Below are 23,362 nucleotides of genomic sequence, written 5' to 3' on the forward strand. Positions count from 1 at the left end.
CTCTATTAAGAAGGCAGCAACACTTTCCCACCATTTCATCACTGTTCATTACAGAAAGTGCTTCTGAGTCAGTTTCCAACAGTCAAACACAATTATATATTAAGAACTTTGCAGTTCAATTGCAGGTCACAATGAATATCGAACTGAAATGTATCATCTCCTCTAATAAAACTGAAAACCATGAAATGCACTCAAAGACTAACCAATAATTAACCCCTTTTTTCCATTGAGAGCTGAATGTTTCATCAGAAAGAGAATGGTAGATAGCTCTTATTCATTTGCGATTCTGTCTGAACCAAATATCTTTAATTTATCTACTCAAAGATTAAGTTTTGTCCCCAATCAATGCTCCTGTCCCTCCTGTCTCTTTTCTGTCCCCACATAGCCAAGCTTGCGTGCAACACACCAGGAAAGCATGGGTTGTGAATCGTGTGAATTATTGAATGAACCAGAATGGTGTTTGTGTATACATGTAGTTGTATGTATGTGTGTGTGTGTGTGTGTGTGTGTGTGTGTGTGTGTGTGTTACATGTGCTTCTGAGCAATTCTGAAAACTATGTCAGACAGCTCATGCACCGCTGCACCCATTTTCTTGTGGAACATCCCTCCACTGTGCACATCTAGAACACGGCAATTGAGAACGATCAAAACACACTTGCTAGGACCGAGTCTGCACACACACACAATCAGTGATGCATGGGTATTTGCCTGATTGCACTCATACAGTCTGTAAGCATATACTGTAGCTTTTGTCGAAAGCAGTCAGTGAAAGTGCACTGTTATGTGTCGCATGTACACATATTTCATACACACACACACACACACACACACACACACACACACACACACACACACACACACACAAAGTATTGTGTTAAAAAAAACGATGTGTATATTTAGAATGCTTTAGTCTCCTTTCATTCCTTTAAGGTTCTGCTCTGATTTCTCTGTTGTCTCTTTGAAAGCCTTCAGTGAAAACTCCGCTTTAATGCAGTCAGATAGTATGAACCTTTAAATAGCTGAATAGATACAGGTCACTTTGCACACACAATTCATCATAAACTGCACACAATGTGTCTTGCAGTAGCTTATAAATGAGCACAGCATTACATTTGATATATTGGGTTTGCCTATTGCACAAACATTTTTAGTCAATGTATAAGATTCTAGTATACTTGCAGTACTGGGAAAAAAGACATCAATACTAAATGTAAGTCCTCTTAAGTAGGCTCTATGCATTTTCACACCAGGGATAATCCAATTGTTAATGTCCTAATTTATTAAGGGAACACAAGTTTAAGAATAATTGATCCATCAGCACAAGCAGAAGTAGTCATCAGCTCAACTATATACCAACAGAAAAGAAGCTTTGAATTACTGGCCACACTGCTTGATATATTATCAGCAGTAGATGTTAAAAGAAGCCACTCACATTTCTCCTATCATTGTGGGGATTTGAACCATCAGCCTGAAGGTCACAGGGCTGACTCTTTAACCTTTACACAGCCATCAGAGAAAACAGATCTCTCATCTTCAGAGTGTGGACAGCCCTGCTGTTTGTTTGTTCAGTGGATTGACACATGGCTGCAGCTCAACCTTCAGAGGTCCGTCTTTGCTGTCCCCCTACTTCAAAGGGATGTTTGGTAATCTGATTGCTGCCATACATATTTCATGAGCTTGTAAATATTGATGGAATACTAAGTAGTATAAGTTGCGGTGGAGAAGTAAGGGCTCATTTGTCCATCCTCTGGCACTCCCTCTTTCCTCTTTGATGGTTATTTCAGGGTAAATATGAGCGTCCTCATACGTGCCACTGATAGCTGTGGACTTTTTCCTGGGCACAGCCTTTCCCCCACGCATGGCAGTTATAATAACAAGCCTGTCAAACTGGTTCCCTGTAATATATTGTGATGCAATGTTGGAAATATAAAGTGTGAGTGTTTGCTTTGGGACCTTTCTTTGACTGTATCCTACATCGAACGTGCGAATACATTCACCTCAGGTCACACATTGTTACACATCCGAACATAAAGTAAAACCTCTCCCATTTCTCTGTCTCCTCTACAGCCTTTTCATCCCATGGTAAACCTGGTGTGCAGTGCCGACCTGAGGATGTTCCTGTGTGCCCTGTACGCCCCTGTGTGCACAGAGTACGGCCAGGTGTCCATGCCATGTCGATCCCTCTGCCAGCGGGCCAAGGATGAGTGCAACAAACTCATGGAGATATTTGGATTATCTTGGCCAGATGACATGGATTGTAGCAGGTGTGTTATAGTATATTAACCTAGTACTCGAATCTGTGCCTATAAAGCAAGTAATACCCTTCTAGTTTCAATTTTGAATAATTTCTGTTTATTTGCCCAGGACTTAGTTTGCAATTTAGCATTCACCTCAAATCTGCACTGTTCCTGTTCTTGCTGCTTCTTTTTGAACCCGAACCACCTTCAACTCCACACTAAGCCAAACTGACTCCGACCCTCAATATCATGCTGCTGTTCCTATTGTCTCTGTCACCTTAGTTGTATCTCTTGTATCTCAAACAGCAGAACCATTCTTATTTTTGTCGTTCCCTCTCTAACTTCTTACAATGTTTTATTTCAGCTTTGTGACTTTTGTATCACATTTTTTATTTAAATCTTTCAGTACTCAGTTGGCTTTTTTTGTTCTGTAGGCCACGCTGAAACTTGTGCATTATAATTCAACAGCAGTTGTAGCAGCAGTGTGGTGAAATCATCCGTCATGAAAGTTAAAATCCTCAGTTTGTGTTCTTATGTTGTTATTCAGAGACGTTTATTTTAGGGAGTATCTAATCAAAAAGGATGGCACACTAATGAACATTCACTCCTCTCAAGGTTCCCAGATTGCGACGAGCCCTACCCCCGCCCAGAGGACTTGTTAACAAGCTCTGACCCCACTGACCAGTCGTCCATGACCGTCCAGAGAGACTATGGGTTCTGGTGCCCCAGAGAGCTCAAAGTCGACCCAGACCTGGGTTACTCATTCATGGGCAAGAGGGACTGCTCTGCCCCCTGCCCCTCAATGTTCTTCAACCGACAGGAGCTGAATTTCATCCGCTACTTCATTGGAGTTGTTTCCATCGTCTGTTTATCTGCCACCCTCTTCACCTTCCTGACGTTTCTCATCGATGTTACCAGGTTTGAATAAATGGATGGTTGTATGGCATTCTCTAAAAACTAACTGACTGATTTACTGTTTTTTGTTTTTTGTTTGTTCCCCCCCCCACACACACTTCAATAGGTTTCGATACCCTGAACGGCCAATAATCTTCTACGCTGTGTGTTACGTCATGGTGTCGCTGATTTTCTTTCTTGGCTTCCTGTTGGAAGACAGGGTGGCTTGTAACGCAGTCAGTCCCACCCAGTTCAGAGCTTCGACCATAACACAGGGATCACACAACAAGGTGAGAGCTTTAGGTTATCCATCCATCCCACTGGTATCAACACAATACCATTCACACATCTTGTAGTAATGCTTGTGCCTTCCTCAGAGTTTTATTTTTTAAATTCTCACTGGAAAACAAGCAGTAAGCTATTCTCACTGGTCATGAATAATTTGATATGAATGTTTTATTCGTGCATTCTTTTTTCTATTGGTGCTATAGCTCGTCATAAATGACAAAAAAAATGACAAATTAAATTGACAATGAGACATCAGACAGAAATACAGACAATAAAATAAACCAAAAGAGTGTTAATAATGTGTATTTGTGAGTATGGATGTTGGTATGAGAGGCCTGTATGGTGGAGAGTAGTTCAAATTGATGTTTAGAAAGAAACTCACTCATTTTGTGGGTCTAAAATACTGATTTGATTATTATTAACATCAGTGTCAATCAGCACATGCTCAAAACTCCTGAAAGAGTCCCAATTTTTTTAGGGTGACCTGAATGTGTGAATGGAAACAGTGGAATTTTGAATCCCGTCACGCAAACATGCAAATAAAATGGAGGTGTGTATGGAGTGGTTTGTGACGTCCTTTTTACATCATATAAGATGAAATACCAAGTTTCATTGGTGACAATCACCAAACTGCTGCACCTATGTGCCCCGCCATCTTGGCTCATATCTTGCCTCCCTAGATGAAACCCTCCTGTCTGACAGGGAGAACTTCAGGCTGTGAGGATAATATGTGAAAGAGCAACTCTGGAAGATTTCAGGGGCAGGCTGGAAATTTCTCTCAAAATGATCAGAAGTATATGTGTTAAGGGCTAATCATGAATGATCTAACTCTGTATGCCAACAAAGCCGGCAGGAATGATCCAAACTGAATGAGTCAATTGTCATTACACATATACAAGTATAGAGTAATGAAATGAGGTTTGGCATCTCACCATAAGTGCAATAAGCAGAAAGTGCAAGAATCTGTGCTATGTACAAGTAATTACACAATGTACAGATGTAGACTAAACAAATTTACAGATGTAGACTAAAAAAAAGTGAATTATTGGGTATTTTATTAAATGGTCTCTCTCTTTGTCACAGGTGTGCACCTTGTTCTTCATGGTCCTGTATTTCTTCACCATGGCCGGCAGTGTGTGGTGGGTCATGCTGACCATCACTTGGTTTCTGGCCGCTGTGCCTAAATGGGGCAGCGAGGCCATCGAGAAGAAAGCCCTCCTCTTCCACGCTGTTGCCTGGGGGCTTCCAGGGGCCCTGACTGTCACCCTGTTGGCCCTGAACAAAATTGAAGGCGATGGGATCAGTGGAGTGTGTTTCATAGGGCTGTATGACATCGACGCCTTGAGGTGGTTTGTTCTGGCACCGCTCTGCCTCAACGTGGCGGTGAGTACAGTCGGAAGATAAATGAGTTGGTGGGCGGATGAAAGAGTTGATGAGTAGGATGGATGGATCTGCGAACAGATTAATGGGTGGGTGGATGAAATGATACAAAAGGTAACTGTTGGCTGTAGAGAGAGATGTAGACTGATAAATGGATGGTTGATGGTGGATAGTCTTTTGGCCTGTGTGTGTGTCAGTTATCCAGCACTTAAAAAAAATCCTTTATATTAATTTTGTGTTATTTGTCTCTCTCTCAGGTGGGTGTTTCTCTCCTATTGGTGGGCATTGTGGCTCTTAACCGTGTACGCATGGAGATCCCTCTAGAGAAGGAGAACCAGACCAAACTTGTCAAGTTTATGATCCGAATGGGGGTGTTCTCGGTGCTCTACCTGGTCCCCTTGTTGACTGTGATCGGGTGCTACCTGTACGAGCACACCTACAGGAGCATCTGGGAGACAACGTGGATGGAGGAGAACTGCAGGCGTTATCACATCCCCTGTCCATTTAAGGTAGGAAGAGAGGGATGAGATCAAATGTGTGTGAGAGACAGTGCTATGGTACTATGCATGCTCACAAGATGAAGTATGTGTCACAGGTTGATAGGGATTTGTTTCACCTATAGAGATGATTATGTGGAAGAAAGTTGGCGGGAGACAGTAGGTGAGACCTAAAGATCAGAGAAATCCCCGTCAGACTCTCTGCTTGTCAACAGTGAACATATACAAACCCCCTAGTTGTGAATGGTTTCATAACTGTTGATCATTTTCTAATTTCCACTTATATCAAAAGTAAAATGGTCCCGTTGAGTAGCTCATCAAAACTATTTTTCTACCGTCTGTCGGAAACAGATGGCCTCTCAAAATCTGTGTGTGATCTCAGCTGGACGTTGAAAAGAAACACACTCTTGACAGGATATCCAGAAGCGTTCTATCACAGCTCGTGCTGTAGCATTCAGACTCCCCCTGATCTCTCTCTGTTGCTCTCTCACACACACTGTATGTGTTGCACACTGCCAAAGATAGCTGGTGTGAAGTGCTCAGCTTCCTTCAGTGCCTTTCTCTGCTCATTAAGTCACTGGGATGCTGGGTATGTTTATGAGAGAGGAAAGTTTTGCTGTATTTGTGAACACTGGAACACTGAGGGCGTAAAACACGCAGTGAAGTATTGACTAATCATCCTTTCACAAACTGAGCCTTAATTTGGTAGTTTAGGCCATCGTTCTGTAAGTTATGACAGCAATGTAAAAGTTTGATTTAAGCTGTAAATAAACAGATAAATATCAGGCAAACTTTAGACAAGACCCAGAGCGTTACAAACTGAAATAACCCTTTAATGAGCAGAGACTGTGCGTGTGTGTGTGCGTCTGTGTGATAGACAAAGTTGGCTGTTTCTCGTGTGTGTGGTCCAGTGAGTATGCATTTGTGGAGGAGGGAGCAAAGAGCAGTATGCATCATTAGCTCAGCTAATGCAGCTCTCAAGACCAGCTCGGTACAAAGCTCCCAGCTCTGTGTTAGACTCTTTGTCTCTCTCTCTGTCTGCTGGTTCTCACACACTTCTCTGTGAGTCTCTCTCTGTACTTGCTGTGTCATGCTCTGCTGCTTGTAGTCTGTAAATGTTCTTTGCTGTTATTACAAGTGTATAGAGTGTGTATTTTATACAGTCTAGTACTGAATAACAAAATGCATGTTCAACGCACTCCTATGTCCACTCTATCCTGTGGATACACTCGTGGAAAAAAAGGTGTCATCTATTTGTCATACAAATGAAAAATGAAAAATTTAACTTTAAGATTTAATTTTTTTTTTTTTATGTTATATAAGTGTTAACACAAGTTTTATGAGTGTCAGCTAATTTGTGACTGACAGACTACATGGGAGGGGCTGGAGGCAGGTGCAAGTGCTTATGTTTCCTTTTAGTGTGTGTACATGTGTACATGTGTATGTGTGTATGTGTGTATGTGTGTATGTGCATGCATATTTCTATAGATGTGTGTGTAGAGAGCTCATGAGGAGAATCCCCTTTTACAACCTGTTGTAGCTCTGGAATTTCATTATTACAAGGTGTTATTTGATCTTGACCCTAGGGGGGTTTGTGTGTGGGGTACAATTGCCATGTTTTAGGATATTTGGAAGTTCTGTAGGCATTGTTCAAGTTCAAGTAACTTAAGGTGTGCGTGTGCGTGTGTGTGTGCGCGCATCTGCATTCTTGGAAAACCGCTTAAAGCTTTCAAAGTATAGCTACAAAAAGTGGGGCCTTTATTATTATATCTCTGTAATACTGTTACTACACTTATGCACTGATTCACACTAATCTGGAAAAAAACAGGCTTTTTTCTAATTATTATTGGTTCACCCCACATTTAGATCTACAGAACAAAAGTATCTGAATCTATTCTCTGTTGATGCTTCAACATTCTCAGCAGATATTTTGACACATTATCAGTAAGTTAAGAATATTTTGAGGATTGTTGTAAAAACAATGTATGTAAAACAACTAGACTTCCTAAATAAACAGCCCTCCAAACCTCCTGAGCTGCTGTAAACTCCTGCCCTCTGGTGGAGGTTATTTATCCTGCATCACAGATGAGGACAGGCTGAGGTGAAGCAGTTGCTGTAACTGAAGTTCAGCTGCTGGGGCAGCTGTTTTTTGCGGATTGCATCCCTCTTCCATCATTTAAACGGCCTGACTCAACTAAAACCACTTGTCAGCTCGGGATCCTTTGGTTTAATTTATTGCGAAACTAGTTTAAGTGGAACGCTAAGTATTTCCTCTTTCTTTACCGTCTTAATATGGCTGACATATATGTCCTGTACTTCTATACTATACTGCTAGTCTGATATTTAACAAAATAAGCCTTTTTTTCCTCATAACCATGGAATAAATATTGTACATTTCTATTCTCTTCAGGTGGAGCAGACTAACCGGCCGAACATGGTTTTGTTCTTGATTAAATATGTGATGATGTTGGTGGTTGGGATCCCCTCTGTGTTCTGGGTTGGCAGCAAGAAGACCTGCTTTGAATGGGCTAGCTTCCTGCATGGACGCAGACGCAAAGAGTAAGAAAGAGGGATTATTTACATTCATTATATCTCTGTGAGCATCAAACATCTGTCTTCTAATCCTCATCCCCTCCCCTCTTCTCTTCCCCTCTGTGTTCTCCACACCATGAATATCTCCCGACCTCTACTCCCCTCCCCTGACCTCCCTTTTTTAAATCTATCTGTTCTTTCTGGACCTGCCCGTCTGTCTTCCATTCATTTTCTTCTAACCCTCACCCTCTTCTTAATGCAGCAGTGGGGTGAATGAGTCTCGTCAGGTGCTGCAGGAGCAGCCAGACATCGCTCAGTCTCTGCTGCGTGAGCCAAACACCCCAATAATAAGGAAGTCTCGTGGAACATCCACTCAGGTAGGACTGCAGACAGCACTGATATAAGAAAATCTAAACAAAACCTTTATTAAAAAACAGGATAGACATGAGCAGTAGTTATAGAAACCTGACTGGAGGAGGTCCTGTATAGCTTCAAAGCTATTTTCTCACGCCGTCTTGTTGAAAACTTGACTTGGGTTTGGATTTTGTTTAGACATTTCTGAGTTATGAACAGACTATTTGAGGCCATCTCGTGTCTTAGTGTTTGTTACTAAAAGTTGTTACATCCATCCTTCTGTAGGGCACATCTACCCACGCCTCTTCAACCCACTTAGCTGTCCTGGACGATCTGGATGAACCCATCAGAACTCACCATGGTCACACTGCCTCCACCAAGAGTAAGGCCGGCAGCGTCCACAGCAAGGCCAGCTACCACGGTAGCCTACGCCGCACTCGTGACGACAGGTAGAGCAGGAAATCCACGATTTTCTGTTTGTCAAATGGTGTGAATTACACAAAGTGAAGCCTGTCCTTCCTGTGTGTCCTTCCTGTGTGTCTAATGTCTATACCTATCTCTCTCTGTCTCTCTCCCTCTCAGGAGTGATACTTTGGTTCACAGAGGTACACAGGAGCGCAGTTACCATGGCAGCATGCCACGTCTGGACCACCCACTCTCCACCCACAGCAGCCTTCATCAGTTAGACAGCCACTCGAGGCACGGCAGCCAGCGAGACGTCACTGAGCCTCCACAGACCCTCATCACCCACGGAACAACTGCAAGTGAGAGCCCAGCAGAAGAGCATGAAGGCACCAGCGCCTGAGAGGACTCTCAGTCTCTACAGTAAACTTAGAGCCTTTTAAAGATTTCCCCTCAGCAGACACACACACATCTGTTTAGTTGTGAATGTTTCCCTCTACCTGGATGGAGAATTCCAGTGATTACTGCAGAGGGGATTTTTGGCATTAGTTCCTTGGTGATCATTTGTTAGCACTGTGGCTAAAGGCTAACACAGCTCAGCCAGTGTTCTTGACTGGAATTTGACAAATGCAGTTCAGTTTGTTCACCTAATTTTTTGAACCCACACAGTTCTTAACTCCTGAGTTTTTGACTCAAACTGGCTGATAAAAGGCATTTTCAGGGATCATCTGCGTTGTACCCGGGTCAACCAGAGCTAGCAATGGATAGGAGACAATGAGACGTGGAAAGGAAAAGTCTCCATGCTGTACAAAGAAGACAACTGTTTCCTGCAGGCGTAGCTTGTTTGATTCATTCAATTCTGGATTTGGAGGTCTCATGATGGACCTATTTCCAGGATGTGTCTCCACCTTGCAGGGCCTATACGAATGAATATTATTAAATAAGTGAACACTGCCGAGTATTGCTTTATAACAATCTTAAATGTTCTGCTCTGTTGGTAACGTCAGACAAAAATGTGGAAATAGTCTGCCTCTGTTTTGACTGAGATTTCCGATGATCTTTCTTCTGTACTGCAGCTCTTAATTAATTTCTTTTTGTCTTTGTGTGGCTTCAGCGCTCCACAAATATGAGCTTAATGTGAAATCGTGGACCTCTCTGTGGTTTAGTGAAATATTTTTATACTGTGAAAATTGTCTGCTTACTGCTGAAAGCTTCATGTTGTGAGTATTTTTCATAAAGAGAAGAGGACAACTTTTGGGTTTAAAACTTTGCTTGTCTTCTCCCGTGGTGAGCTGATGGAGAACTGAAAGATGAAACGTGTGTAACCTAGAATGTAAAAGGGGTTTGTCAGAGATGGAGATATAACAAAGACAGGGTTAGGATAAATGAGCTGGAATAATGTGTGTGTGTGTGTGTGTGTGTGTGTGTGTGTGTGTGTGTGTGTGTGTGTGTGTGTGTGTGTGTGTGTGTGTGTGTGTGTGTGTGTGTGTGTGTGTGTGTGTGTGTGTGTGTGTGTGTGTGTGTGTGTGTGTGTGTGTGTGTGTGTGTGTGTGTGTGTGTGTGTGTGTGTGTGTGTGTGTGTGTGTGTTTGCACTTGCAGTGGACACACACTCATCTTAGCTCAGCCTCCCTGAACTGTTTGAGCACTGACTCGTCTGTAAAGAGGCATTAGCTTGGACAAGGCAGCTGTGGAAACCATCAAGATGACATTTGTACTCCGCCAATCAATCTATTTCAAGACCTGATGTTGTTCTGTGCTGTACTATACTGACAGTGAGAACTGACAACTGTAAATTGATAACCAGAGTGTTGTTAATCAGGTACTGCATTCAGTCCTTATGGCTGCATAAGCTGCAAACATGAATGCTACTTCTTTGCTAATATCTTTTACATACTCAGAAAAGGCGTCTTCAACAAAAAAAATGTACTTTGTAATTTTCACCACTGTACTTGATATTTACCTAAACTGCTTCTGTACAGACGCTGTGCTCGTGTGTGTTTGTTTGGTTGTTCAGACATGGACCTCAGATTTCAACAAACTGGTGCAGATAGTGACATGAAACTGTCGAAACAATAATGCTTGATTATTGTGCACTGCTTCATTTTCTTTGACATTTCACGCTTACCTTAATGTGAGAGAGTGTGCATTGTAAATATTTTTTTTATAGTTTGTGTTGACCCCAGTCCCTGAAGACCCAAATTAACCTACCTCACCTTACCCTGGGCCTTCTGTATACATGCACACACACACATGTTCATGTTATGAGGTGCTTTCTGCCTAGATCAGAACATATGGTGGTGATCATCTGACAAAATCAATCAAGTTTGAACTGAATTTATTGAACCTAAACACACTTTCTCAGATATCTGAAGCTTGCGTTCTGTCTGTCCCACATTTTTCTTTATGTTCTCCAGTCCATCTTGTCAGTTCACGTGGACCCAGCCACCTTTACACTCTGTCTCTATCTGACTTTTATGGTCAGAATGTTTAAACTTTCTCTGCGGTGCATAGATTCTCTATCCCATCTGATGACTAAGCTGCCTCACATTTGCCTTCTGCCTCTCCTCCTTTGAACGAGCCCACGCTGATCTTTTTTTGGACCTACAGCAACTGTCTGTACTCTTATACATTTGTGACTGCTTACAAACGTTAACTGTTGTGCTTTTGCCTCTGAACTGGACACCGCAGAGAGAAAGAGATCAACTCTGCCACTAAACTTGACACACTGGAAATCTGTCCTCTTGAAGTATCACGGTGACATCATCATACTGTGGTACAGCTTCAGAGTGAAAAGACAAGACATTGTAGGTGATGTTTCTAAAGCATAATAATATGGTGAATTCTGAAACTTGAGTTGTATTGTATGCCTTTTAATTTATTTGCCGTTGGGACTGTAAAGATTTCTTTACATGCAGTCTAATAAACTTTTTATAAACTTCAGTCCTTGTGTTGTTTATTTTCTACAACATTCACATGTTGATAATCGGAATGAATCTTGCATATCTCACCTAGTCTCAACAGCTGGTGGCAGTGGAGAGTTAAGACACTTGAAAACCTTCTCTTTTTAAAAAAGAGAGTAAGGCATCACAACAACAAATGGCATCACTTGATCAGTGTGCATCAAAAGTGGTTGGTTGTAAAAACCCTGCATCAAAGAAATCATGAATGAAGAGTTATGCTTAAGTTGTAATTTTAATGATGAATGATTTGATGATCACATATGCAATATAATGTTTAAAAAGGCTGAGTACTGTATACTGTTTCCTAAAGCTGTAATACACAAATGTAGTATCACAAGATATCTAAATGGTACAAGTTATTGTGTTTATACTTACTCTGATTTAATACTTTAACCTAAATCTTACTTAGATTACAAAACATGTTTAATGTACCTCTGCAGCTTTGAAGGCATATTGAAACTAGTTTTTCAAGGTGCCGCTGGCCGAGTGGTTTGTTTGCACGCCTCATGTACAGAGGCTGTAGGGGATAGCACGGGATTGAATCTGACCTGTGGCTTTCCAACATGTCATTCCCTACTCTCTCTCTCCAATATCCAACTCTATCCACTCTCCTGCCTCTCTAATAAAGGCACAAAACCCCAAAGAATTCATCTTAAAAAAGAAAGGCATTATTAATAGATTGAAACATTTCCATTCAAAGTCAGGTTATTGATGTGGCATAGTGTTTTCTTGGATAAATTAAAATAAAATAAAAAGCTACTTATAAAAGCTAGTATCTTCAAACTACACGCACTTCATACTAGAAATCTCTGCAATGTCTTAAAATGACGCATGAGAAGGGAATCTTTTTTCCCCCCTCGTATTTCTATAAGCTGTCACGACCAGATTCCTGATCGTTCTCGTTTCCGGCGAACGATGGCAGCCACTTCCTGTTTGAGTGTGGAGACGCTCTGCTCAAGTTGCTCAGAGAAATTCCTCAGCAGCCGACAATGCTCATCCACAAACAACCTGAGCCCCAGAAGGTCAGACTCCTCCTAAAGACACACAACACAAGCACATTTAGTCAGTGTCATTGTGAAAACAGTTAACTCAGTTATACACATGTACTACAGCAACTAGGCCCACACTTAGGAATACCAGAGCCCCATTCAAAATGTTAACATATTATGGGGTCCACCCAAAACTTAAATCACACAACTCTTATCAACACTTCAGACTGAAATGAAGTCTCAGTTTCAAATTGCCTGTTTTATAACTGAATAATAGTATTGACTCTTTTTGCCACTGTTCAGGAGCCTTTACAGATATTCAACCAAAAGAATATTTCTCACTACAAACAGCAGGTCCATCACTACAGCTCTGATTCTGATTAATTTTCATTTTAAACACTTTTAAAAAAAATCTGTTTGAGATGGCTTTGCTGTGATTAAATTAACCCTGAAACAACTGAGAGTGACATTTTATAAATGCATTATTTGTCCCTGAAATGTCCGGACACTGAAGAAATGATCTGACTGCAAAGCGTTATTGTTGTAATTCTCACTAACACTACTACTGCAGGCAGACATGGATACGTACACTGGGTCTGTGTCTGCGCAGACGCTGCAGCTGACCCCTCACTGAGGTCATGCTGTGATAGAAAACTTTCAGGGCTCGAGCAAACTCTGCATCACAGCTGGGACGCACCGAGCGACCACGCACACTATCCCCACCTAACACACACACAGGGAGGAAGACATGAACACTTATTGATGAATGCAATATTGTTTTGTATGTTCCAGCTGGTGAATCCAAATGACTCTGAATACATGTAAACTAGCTTTTCATTTTATCATTATAAACACTGATCTGTATGTGGGGGTGTTTTATGTGTGTTTCGGTTACCATTCCTGGCTGTGTTGAGTTGTTCTCTCAGACTTTCATTTTCTTTTCTCAGTGAAGCATTGGCATTCTTCAGTTCCTCCATGTCCTGCTGCAGAGCTCTCACTGAACAGCTGAGGTCTGCTGAGTCTAAAGGCTTCAACACATATTTAAAACAGCAGATATTTGTTTTTGCCTAATAAAACCTACGTAAATAAATAGATAGACACCATTCCTGTGTCTTAAGTTGCTTGGTTGTTTCTAGATTTAGAAACATGCCGAAGGAAAAATAAAAATATAACTTTTGATTCATGGAATACAATCTGGAGATGAGACTCACTGCTGTATCCGCTGTGCCTCCCTCTTCGATGATAAAGATGCCCTCTGCAGTCATCCTCACTCCCTCCAGAGCTGATATCAGCTCAGTACAACCCTCTGAAAGAAAAATCAACACCAATCAGCAGCTTGAATGCAGGCTATTATCTGATTACTATTATTTTAAGCTTTTGCTGTTGAATCCAGCCTTCTTCACAGTCACAACTAAATCTACTGTATCATAACCAAGTCATTTACATGTCCAACTTCGTTTTTGTGTTTTGTTTTTGTCAACTTTAGAGACTCATGCCCAATACTTTAATCATCTCCTAATCCTCACCTTGAAGGCCCCAGAGCTCCAGCACCACGGCGCTGCTCTGCAGGTAGTCCAGCAGACGTTGGGAGGTGTGGAGAGAGGAGAAGTGGACTCTGTGATCCAGCAGAGGGTTGACGTTGTGCCACACAGCCGGAGTGTAGAGAGACTGGCTACAGTCAAATAACCTGAACCTGAAAAAAAGTAAAAATCTGTCACTTATTTTATCTGTGTCCTCACTGCACTTTAAACTCTCTCCAGTGCTTCGCAGACCCCAGTATGCCTCACCCAATCTGGACCCCTCTATTACGGGTCTCTCTGATCCAGCGAAGGCCGCAGCACTGATCCAGGACCAGCTGGAAGTCAAGCCGTCGACCAAGCAACTCAGACGGGTCGATTAGAATGTCATCCTCGCCCAGAGGACTAAAGAGAAAGAGGATTTATTCACTTTATTAAACAGTGTGTGTGTGTGTGTGTGTGTGTGTGTGTGTGTGTGTGTGTGTGTGCACCCAGGTCCTACAGTCCTGTGGAGGTGCAGGGAACCAGCTGTGCTTGTAGAATAGCCTCCTCTGTTCCTTCTGACCCCAGCACCTGCACACAGAGCTTCAACCTTATTTGTGTTTCTTCACAGGACTATGTCAGCCATACACTCGTGTCTTTGTCTGAATGCAATCAATCTGTGTTAGCACCTCGAGCTGCTCCTCCAGAGGGATGCGGAAGGCCAAAGACTGAAGCCAGAGGTGAGCCGTACCCAAGAGCAGAGGCTCCACAGGATCCCAGAAGGGGTCTTTATCTCTGGGTAATGCAGCAGTGGACAGCCTCTCTACTCTCTGACCGGAGGATACAGAGATGATTATAAAAAAAAGAGTTATTGCTCCAAAATGTAATCATACCATTGATGAAGCTATAGAGCTGACTGTGCAGACTTAACACAGGTTTATGTTATGTATTTTAAGTCAGACTCCCATTAAGTAGGAACTCTAAATCAATACACGGATTACAAACATATTTTTAAATTCTATTTGCAGCCAAACTTCTTTTGTCAGAAAATCAATTTATATGTGTCTAGTTGTTTGTAGTTGAGTCTTTCTACATTTAAAAAAAACAACAACAATCTTCTCATTGAATTACATTGCCTCCGCTCTCAGTCTGATGCTGCTGGTAAACTTCCTCCATCAGGAATTTACGGTTCACAAACTTAGCCTTGGACCATAACCACACCTGGGGAGAGAGTGCAAGAACAGCTTGGAAAAACATAAATTCAACACCACAGCTCAAACCTGAAATAGAAACTGGAATGACAGGTTCATGAATTGTGAAACTATTGCACGCTAGAGAAAAGAGACAATGATACAAAGAAGAAGAAAGACCAACCTGTTTTCCTACCAACGCAGTGACTCTGACCACAATCTCTTTCTCCAGATCATGGCCTCTTGAGTCAGATAGTGCCAAATTCTTTATCTCCAACCTAAACTCCACCCCCTAAATGTAGGGGACAGAGTGTAAACAGCATGTGTGGATAGTACATACATTAATAAGTAAGTGTATATGATTCATCACATTGATTAGATACCCGCAGTGATCACAAATTCACCATATAGACATTGCATTTCCACAAATTGTTATTAAAACATTAAACACAGAAAGAGAATGAGAGAAGATCTGAACATGTGTTTATGCCTCACCTTGTTCAGCTCCTGACTCATCTGGTTGGCCTCTGCCACCATGGGCATCAGTTTGATGTAGTCATAGAAGACGGCCAGCAGACTGGGGTCAGCCTGAATGGACCCAGCACTCGACTCACCTGAACTCAGATACAGAAATAACTTCAAACAAGTGTCCTTCCAGGAATAATCCTCAATCCCACGTGGATCGTCCTACTCACCCAGGTGGATGCCCTCTGCAGCAGCCAGCTCTGACTGGAAGTAGTCGTAGTCGTAGCGACTCCAGTCATCCGCGCCCCTCTCAGAGGGATAGCCAATAAACAGGTAGGTGCAGTTGGAACCGAGGATGAGACGGTCCTGCAGAAGCAGAAAATAAAGTGTTGTGTGTATGTGTGCTGTAAGACATTTTTCACATCTTGATAAAGTTTGTGGGTGTGTTGAGGCGCACCAGATGTTGAAGCTCAGTTGTCTGGGAGACCACATAACCATTTATAATGACTTTTGACCCTGCCAGCGGGGTGAGTGTTACCAGCCTCTGTTCGTTCCTGAACACAGCGTGACGCTCCTGAATGCTGACACACAAAAAACAAACATGCAGCATATTGCAGAGTGCACCAGTTTGAATGCTGCTTAACGCTGAAAAACAGTTAGCCTATCGATTTGATGTTGATGTGATGAAAACTCACCCTAAACCCTTGATAGAGATTGATGTTGTGGAAGAGTCACATAGGCCGATGTCCCACTCACCTGGAATAGAATGAATCAAAGAATTGGTAATAAACAGGCTAAAGGTTTGTCTGACTACAATGAGAAGCTCCATTACCTTCTTATGGACTTACCCTCCTGAATGAACAGCTTGACAACCCCTGACAGCTGAGCGTCCTCATTGATGTTGAGGATGTAGGGATGCATTTGCATCATCCTTCTCTCCTGACAAGGGGAAAGTCACAGATAAACAGTATGACTGGAGACTATACATAGATTGAAAATATTCATATGTGCAATGATGCATTTATGCAATTAACTTGTACCAGTTTGTGTTATTGGAGCTCATGTAAAACACACTTAGAATGCACACGCCTTTATGTTACCCATTGGTTTCTTGACCCCCCCTTTTAAAGCCTGGTTCTTTGTATCACCATTTTTGTTTGTTGGGACAATCAGTGACCACATTTGGACAAGGATGAGTTCCCAGGGTAGCAACCTGGCAATTAGAGGTAGCAATGCCACAAACATGCCCGTCTTTAATGTCCATTTGAATTTAAAATGGACCATCATTAACTAAATAAACACCTGGCTGCATTGAAACAGACTTGTACTAGTAACTGAGACCATAAAAATATAAGGAAAATGTTTACAGAGGTCATTCATGCGCTATGAAGAAGGGTTATTTTCTCAGCTGCTCCCATACTTACAGGTATAATCAGATTTTTGCAACCTGTGGAGTCGCCACCAGCTGGCCATTCAGAGAAATCCAGGTTTAAGGTGGTGAGGCTCAGTCTGACAATCTGTGATCTGAAACTATTTCAAAAAGTGTGTGTGTGTGTGTGTGTGTGTGTGTGTGTGTGTGTGTGTGTGTGTGTACCTGTGTACCTGTGTACCTGTGTACCTGTGTGATGTTAGCATACTGTTGCTCCCAGTCCTTCAGCGCCTCTTGCAGATGTTGTTCCCAAAGAGTCTGAATGGCTCTGATCTGGAGCTCGTTGTGAGTCAGCAGTTGACGGAGTTCCTCTGAACACACACAATCACTTAGAGTTAAATAAATTATTCATTCATTCAAGCACACACTCACACACACTCACAAACACATACACATAAACACATTGACCTGTCTGACCCTCGCCTGCTGAATTCTGTTTTACTCTTGACCAGAGGACTCTTACTGGTTTCATCGTTGGCTCTGCGTCCCTCCTGACCCAGCCGGCTCAGGCGCTGCAGCAGCCGGGCATTCTCTGCCTTTAGCTCTTTAACCAGACGCTCTGTCGGGCTCTCGTTCACCACAGCTCGGTTCTGGATACGTTTTGCCCTGAAGTGGGGAGGAAACAAGTCACAGAACAAGCTATGAGTTGCAGTATGAGCAGAGGAGGATGTTTTTATTACAATATTTATTGATAAGCAGCTGAAATCATGATGGTTTTTACTGCATGATCAGTTTGTTGTACCTCTCAGCGTAGCGCAGGGTGGAGAGGGACTCCTCATAGCAGATGTCAGCAGGACTCAGAGTTGCAATCTTTAATTAAATTAGAAAAAGCTTCACTAAACAGTTTGTTTACAAGACCACTTTGACAGCAGACGACCAGTTGACTACAAAATGCAACACTCCTGCATGGCAGCACTACTTTCTGTTACCATGACAGTGCGACTGTTTCCTCCCAGTGCAGACTGCAGCAGCTTGGTGAGGACTGAGTCTCTGTACGGTATGTGGATCACCTTCCTGCCCACGGCCACATCAGCCAGGGCGCTGGAGGAGGAGAGGGTATGCTATCAAGTTGACAAAGCAAACTCAATGACAAAAAGAAGAATAACAAAGGCTCACCTGATGACGTTTCCCAGCGTGGTGAGGCTCAGGTTGATGGCTGTGCCCTCTTTGAGTCTATCTGCCTCTGACCCTGATGACCTCTGACGCTCACTGCCGGCCAGGTCCACCAGGTTAATGTTGGACTGCTTTGTGATGCTCTCTTTGGAGAAGATCTGACAGAAAGTTACACTTAAATCAATTACAAATGTTTTAAAAAAAGATACAACTCTTGCATACAGTAGCTCGGCAGTAGCTCAGTCTGTAGGGACTTGGGTTGGGAACCGGAGTTTCAAGTCCCGGTGCGGACCAAATATGGAAGTTGGTCTGGTAGCTGGAGAGGTGCCAGATCGCCCCCTGAGCACTGCCAAGGTGCCCTTGAGCAAGGCACCAAACCCCCTCCCCACCACCAGCTCAGAAGCGCCTCCTGTGGGCAGCTCCGTCACTCTGACATCTCTCTATTAGTGCATGTCCATAGGATCCTGTTTGTGCATGTTTATGTGTATATTTCAGCCTATGTGTGTGTTGCATGACTACAGAGTGAAAAAAATGAAATTTCCCCTTGCGGGGATCAATAAAATTTAATCTTAATCTTAAATCTTTTCTTAATCTTACAGGGTAAAGCATAAAGGTGCAGGAAAAACATACAAATGTTATAAATGTTCATTTAGAAATCAACTGAGAAAAACTGTTTGTAGAATCATACAATGTCCTTAAAGCTAAGTTAGCAACAACAGCTTGATAAAATAGTGTTCATTAGAACTACAGGTATAGTAGGACAGACAAATGTCACCTTGTAAAACATGTGTGCAGTGTTGCTGGACTTCATTTAGTCCGTGCATAGCTCACCTGTTTGAGCTGGAGGATAATGAGCATATGTGAACGACTGCTGTTTGCATTCATGTGAGTGGCAGCGGTGGTCCGGGTCCTTGTCCCCTGCTCCATCAGCTGCTCCACCTTCATTTAAAAAAAACACATTTAAAGTGATTAAAAACACACAAAAAGAAGACCACTGAAGCGATATCTTAAATCACTAGTAGTTCTTGTTTCTGAACATACTGGCTCCTATAATTCTCCTTCACTGAGGTGTCTTAGTAATATGATATAGTTTGTCCCCGGTCATTTTCAGGACAGATGTGAACCTTTAAGATCTGGAGGTCAAAGTCTGTCTGTGACAAAGCAATACATCAGGTCTCTGTCTCCTGTTAAGTCACAGCTGTCCTCATAATACTTTACCGCCTCTGTCGCGCAAGGAATCAAAGTCTTGAAGATAACAACGATGAACTCAAAGCTACATTCTTCTCTAAAACAAATGTCTCTACGCGGATATACACTCGTCTGACCGGAGGACATGTGATGTGACTTATGGGGGTGAAGGATAACATAGATCCTTGTTTTGGAATTCGATATTGACCTCTGTAACCTTTTCCATGGTAACCCCAAAAAACAAAAGGTGATCATGCATTTGCTGTAACAGACCCTGAAATGCTCAGCTTGATGAGACCGAGCGTGCTACAGTAAATCAGTGTTCTTTTTTAATAACTCCTCAAGCCACGGTTGTACCAAACTGCCTGATAGTTTTAAATTCAATCGTTTAGGTTTTTCTACAGGGTGGAAACTTTCACAGTGAGGTGGTTTTATATTACCTTGTTTGTTATGTTCATATAAATTCACCTAAAATGTATTCCATCACAGCTCTAGTTTTCTTTCTTAATTTAATGATTTCAGTGTTCTCAGGCCTTTAATTTGGTAATTTAAACTGGTTTTAAAACAGCCTCGGTTTAATCCCTCTGTGGCTGGATGACCTTCAAAAGAACATGAACACCAGTCAGACGACGAGTTATATGTATAGCAATTTTGGATGCTGGCCACCTCATCATGGGGCCGTATTCTCAAGTTCACTGTTCAAAAAGCTGTGTTATTTTTGCCAGTAACATTTGACCATGTTCAGCATGTTGGCCAGTGAAAATGACTCAGGACAAGATTATTACCTTGAGAGAGTACGAGCCATGTACAGGAGAGAATCAGAAAAGAGATGGACCACATTGACATATTATTAAAGTTCATCATTACTGCTTTAAGTCAAATTAAAGGAACTCATTTCTTAAAGAGATTCTTGAAGATTTAACAGACTCAGCTTTTTAGAGTTGAATATAAACTCATAAACATGATCTCTATAATCATCTCCTACCTGTGGTGCACTGTCACATGGGACTGTTCGCAGACCCTCCACATAGAAACCTCTCTGCTGCTCCTCTCTGACTCTGAGTCCCCCTGGGGTACGAGACCCCCGAGACAGCAGGTCCACCACCTGGACAAAAAGGAGAGAGAGAGAGAGAGAGAGGGAGGGAAGTATAGGTTGAGGAAGGAGTGAAGCTGGTTATCTACCAGATCAATCACTTTTTCATGAATAAGAAAAGGAGAGCTGCTTCATCTTTCTGTTACCTGCTCATTATAGATTTCCAACATACTGAAAAAGACCTGTGTAGACACACATTTAATTAAACATTAAGAATAGCTTAAGCTACATACTAACAGGATGTGCAGGTCAATGAAGGTGTCTTTTTACCTGACACTGTCGTGAGTCCTGGTTCTCTCTGATGGCCTGAAACAGTCGCTCACAGAGTTTAGGAACCAGGCCTTTGTTTGGCCCGTAGCCCACCATGGAGTAACTCTTCCCTGAGCCGGTCTGCCCGTAGGCCAGGAGAGTGGCATTGTATCCCTGCAGACAACATTTCAGGACAGAACAGATTTACACTGAACAGATGTGTGAGCCAAGAAACAGATCAAAATGTGCTTATGTTTAAAAAAGACTAGGCTTTATGATATAAATGAGAACTCTAGTTCATGTTGTGACGATTGTTACCTGCAGTGCATTCTCCAGGATTCCCTCTCCTAAGTCCTGAAACACACTGTCCTGTGGGTAGAAGATATTCTGTGAGCTGCAAATCCATAACAGAGTTCTGTCTTGATCTTGATCAAACTCTAGATCTCTGCTTTCTGGTCAATACAACTACTTATAGGGCCTAGATTGTTTCCTCTAGCACCGTGCATTCTGCTGATTGTAAACCATTAGCCCGTTCTACCAGCAGGCATCAGACCTGACCTGGTCCGCATATCGTCCTCCAGGCTCTTCAGGCACACAGAGGCCGCTGTGGTCACGAGTGAAGCCACTGTGGGACCAGTAAGCGTAGTCGAAACAAAAGGAGCGGCGGCTCTGAGGGTCCCGCGGGTCCTGGATGGTGATGGAACTGGTCACCATGGAAATAATACAGCGGCTGCCTGCATCTCTCTCCCTCTTCAGGGAGGAAGGAATTGATGGAGGATGAGAAGAGGGAAATAACGCTGTTGGAAAAGATTTGACATGGATCCCAAGGAAAATGGGAGAACTGCAATAAAAGCATCTTCAGCTTTGCTCTCCGACAGGTAACTAGGTGAGACTCTCTATTTGTGGTTATTACTGCTGGATGAACGAAAGTTCAATCCTTCTGTGATTGTTTATTTACAGATCTGTAAATACTCTGGTCAATATCCACTGGTTAAGACTGGTCTGATAGTCATCAGGTTAGGCTTTATTTGAATGGCTATGTACTACAACCACTTGGTCATTAATGTTGATGTAATTAAGATGAGGTAAAGGGAAACTCTTAGCCAATGACCTTACAGTCATTAAGTCATGCAGAATAAGGATTTGATTGGTGCTTTATGATTGATCATTTAGAGCTTATTTGATACTGAGATGCATAATTAGAAACTATGAAATGGTGAGTATGTTTGAACAACGTATTCTTCATTCTACTACAAACACTGATACTACGTCTAACAATAACTCTCCTGGTCTTACTACTGAACAGGTTGGATCCATCAATCTTTATATGGTTATATGTCAGTGAATACATTACACTGATATAGTAATACATTACAATAACAGTATAAAAAATAAATCTCAAAGAGTATTAACAAAATAAGAAATATATGATACCTTGTTGAAGGGTCGGACCCTGACGGCCACTTTGACGCAGTCCTTGCTGTGCATGTCTGAGGCTTTAGCCCTCATGGTGCAGCAGGCAGCAGGTTTGTGCTCAGGACATAAGCTCACTGAGTGATCAACTCCCTCAACCACACACACACACACACACACACACACACACACACACACACACACACACACACACACACACACACACACACACACACACACACACACACACACACACACACACACACACACACACACACACACACACACACACACACACACACACACACACACACACACACACACACACAGAGGACTGTGTCTAGTTACACTGTGACATAGACGTGATCAGGTTAACTTGACAGAGACTCCACAGTCCATATGAGCCTGTGAGGGATGCTTTAAAGAAAAAGAAGATGGAAGACAAATTGGTTTAACGACTGAAAGCTGAAACTCAACTTTAACAATGTTATGCACTAAAAATGCCATAGATTGAAATTAATTTAAAACTTGTAGAATAACTATTGACCAGGTGTTTGATCAAAATTCCTTCATATCATACTTTTAAATGAGAAGTGAAGATCGTAAAGCTTATTACTTGTTTTTTTCCAGACAGCCTGGTATTGGACGGGGAGTACTAAAGATAAGGCCGGTTTCACTTTCACACTGTCAGCCGCCATAAATTATAAAAGAGTCACGAGAAGAGAAAGGGGGTCAAATTTATATGGAACAGTTACACATTTAGAATCACCTTTCTGTCAACATTTTCATCTGGTCTTGGAATCAAACTCCACCCTGATCACTTCATGTCCATGAACCATAAACTGACATTTTAAAAAAAAAAGTTAACTTTTCAACATGAAGCTCGTCTGATATTTGAGACACAAAGGATGAGGTCAGAAGTAAAGATTGACAAAAAAAGGATTCGAGTTTCCCAAGAAAGAAAACGTTTTTTGTTGAAAGAAATGTTTGGAAAATGTAAGAACAAAAGCCTCTGAATTGTTCAGAAAGTTGCCGACTGATGGTTTCTGAGTATTTCAGTAAGCTTCCTGAAGTTTCCATTAGAAAGTTAGCGAAATTCAGCAAGTCTGTGAAATGTTTCTAAATGAAAGAAAGTTTCAGAAAGAAATAATGGCTCACTCTTTTAGTAACTCCATCCTCCCAGCGAGCT

At 42.1% G+C, this 23,362-nt stretch overlaps 2 protein-coding genes across 2 annotated transcripts in view; one reads left to right on the forward strand and one right to left on the reverse strand.

The window, feature by feature from the left end:
- Nucleotides 1-11,525, forward strand: part of LOC109986472 (frizzled-3) — a 29,012-nt gene extending 17,487 nt beyond the window's left edge. The window contains exons 3-11 of the mRNA XM_020637175.2: nt 2,068-2,264; nt 2,853-3,155; nt 3,259-3,421; nt 4,503-4,802; nt 5,057-5,308; nt 7,707-7,855; nt 8,091-8,205; nt 8,468-8,631; nt 8,765-11,525. Of these exons, the coding sequence (XP_020492831.1) occupies nt 2,068-2,264; nt 2,853-3,155; nt 3,259-3,421; nt 4,503-4,802; nt 5,057-5,308; nt 7,707-7,855; nt 8,091-8,205; nt 8,468-8,631; nt 8,765-8,987 (1,866 nt within the window). The 3' untranslated portion in view covers nt 8,988-11,525. The remainder of the gene's footprint in view (nt 1-2,067; nt 2,265-2,852; nt 3,156-3,258; nt 3,422-4,502; nt 4,803-5,056; nt 5,309-7,706; nt 7,856-8,090; nt 8,206-8,467; nt 8,632-8,764) is intronic.
- Nucleotides 11,400-23,274, reverse strand: kif28 (kinesin family member 28). Its single transcript, XM_065953101.1, has 27 exons — nt 22,195-23,274; nt 21,319-21,510; nt 21,079-21,129; nt 20,782-20,934; nt 20,658-20,693; nt 20,404-20,523; nt 19,062-19,169; nt 18,234-18,388; nt 18,047-18,158; nt 17,860-17,927; nt 17,581-17,723; nt 17,307-17,428; nt 16,537-16,627; nt 16,384-16,444; nt 16,146-16,269; nt 15,919-16,054; nt 15,719-15,837; nt 15,408-15,515; nt 15,165-15,254; nt 14,723-14,863; nt 14,554-14,624; nt 14,322-14,456; nt 14,061-14,227; nt 13,746-13,840; nt 13,430-13,562; nt 13,124-13,257; nt 11,400-12,579 (listed from the first exon to the last, which is right to left on the reverse strand). Exons 1-27 carry the CDS (start codon nt 22,267-22,269, stop codon nt 12,421-12,423), a joined length of 3,099 nt encoding a protein of 1,032 aa, XP_065809173.1. The 5' UTR covers nt 22,270-23,274; the 3' UTR covers nt 11,400-12,420.
- Nucleotides 23,275-23,362: the final 88 nt, after the last annotated feature.

Source organism: Labrus bergylta, chromosome 3, assembly GCF_963930695.1.
Source record: "Labrus bergylta chromosome 3, fLabBer1.1, whole genome shotgun sequence".
NCBI classification, from domain to species: Eukaryota; Metazoa; Chordata; class Actinopteri; order Labriformes; family Labridae; genus Labrus; species Labrus bergylta.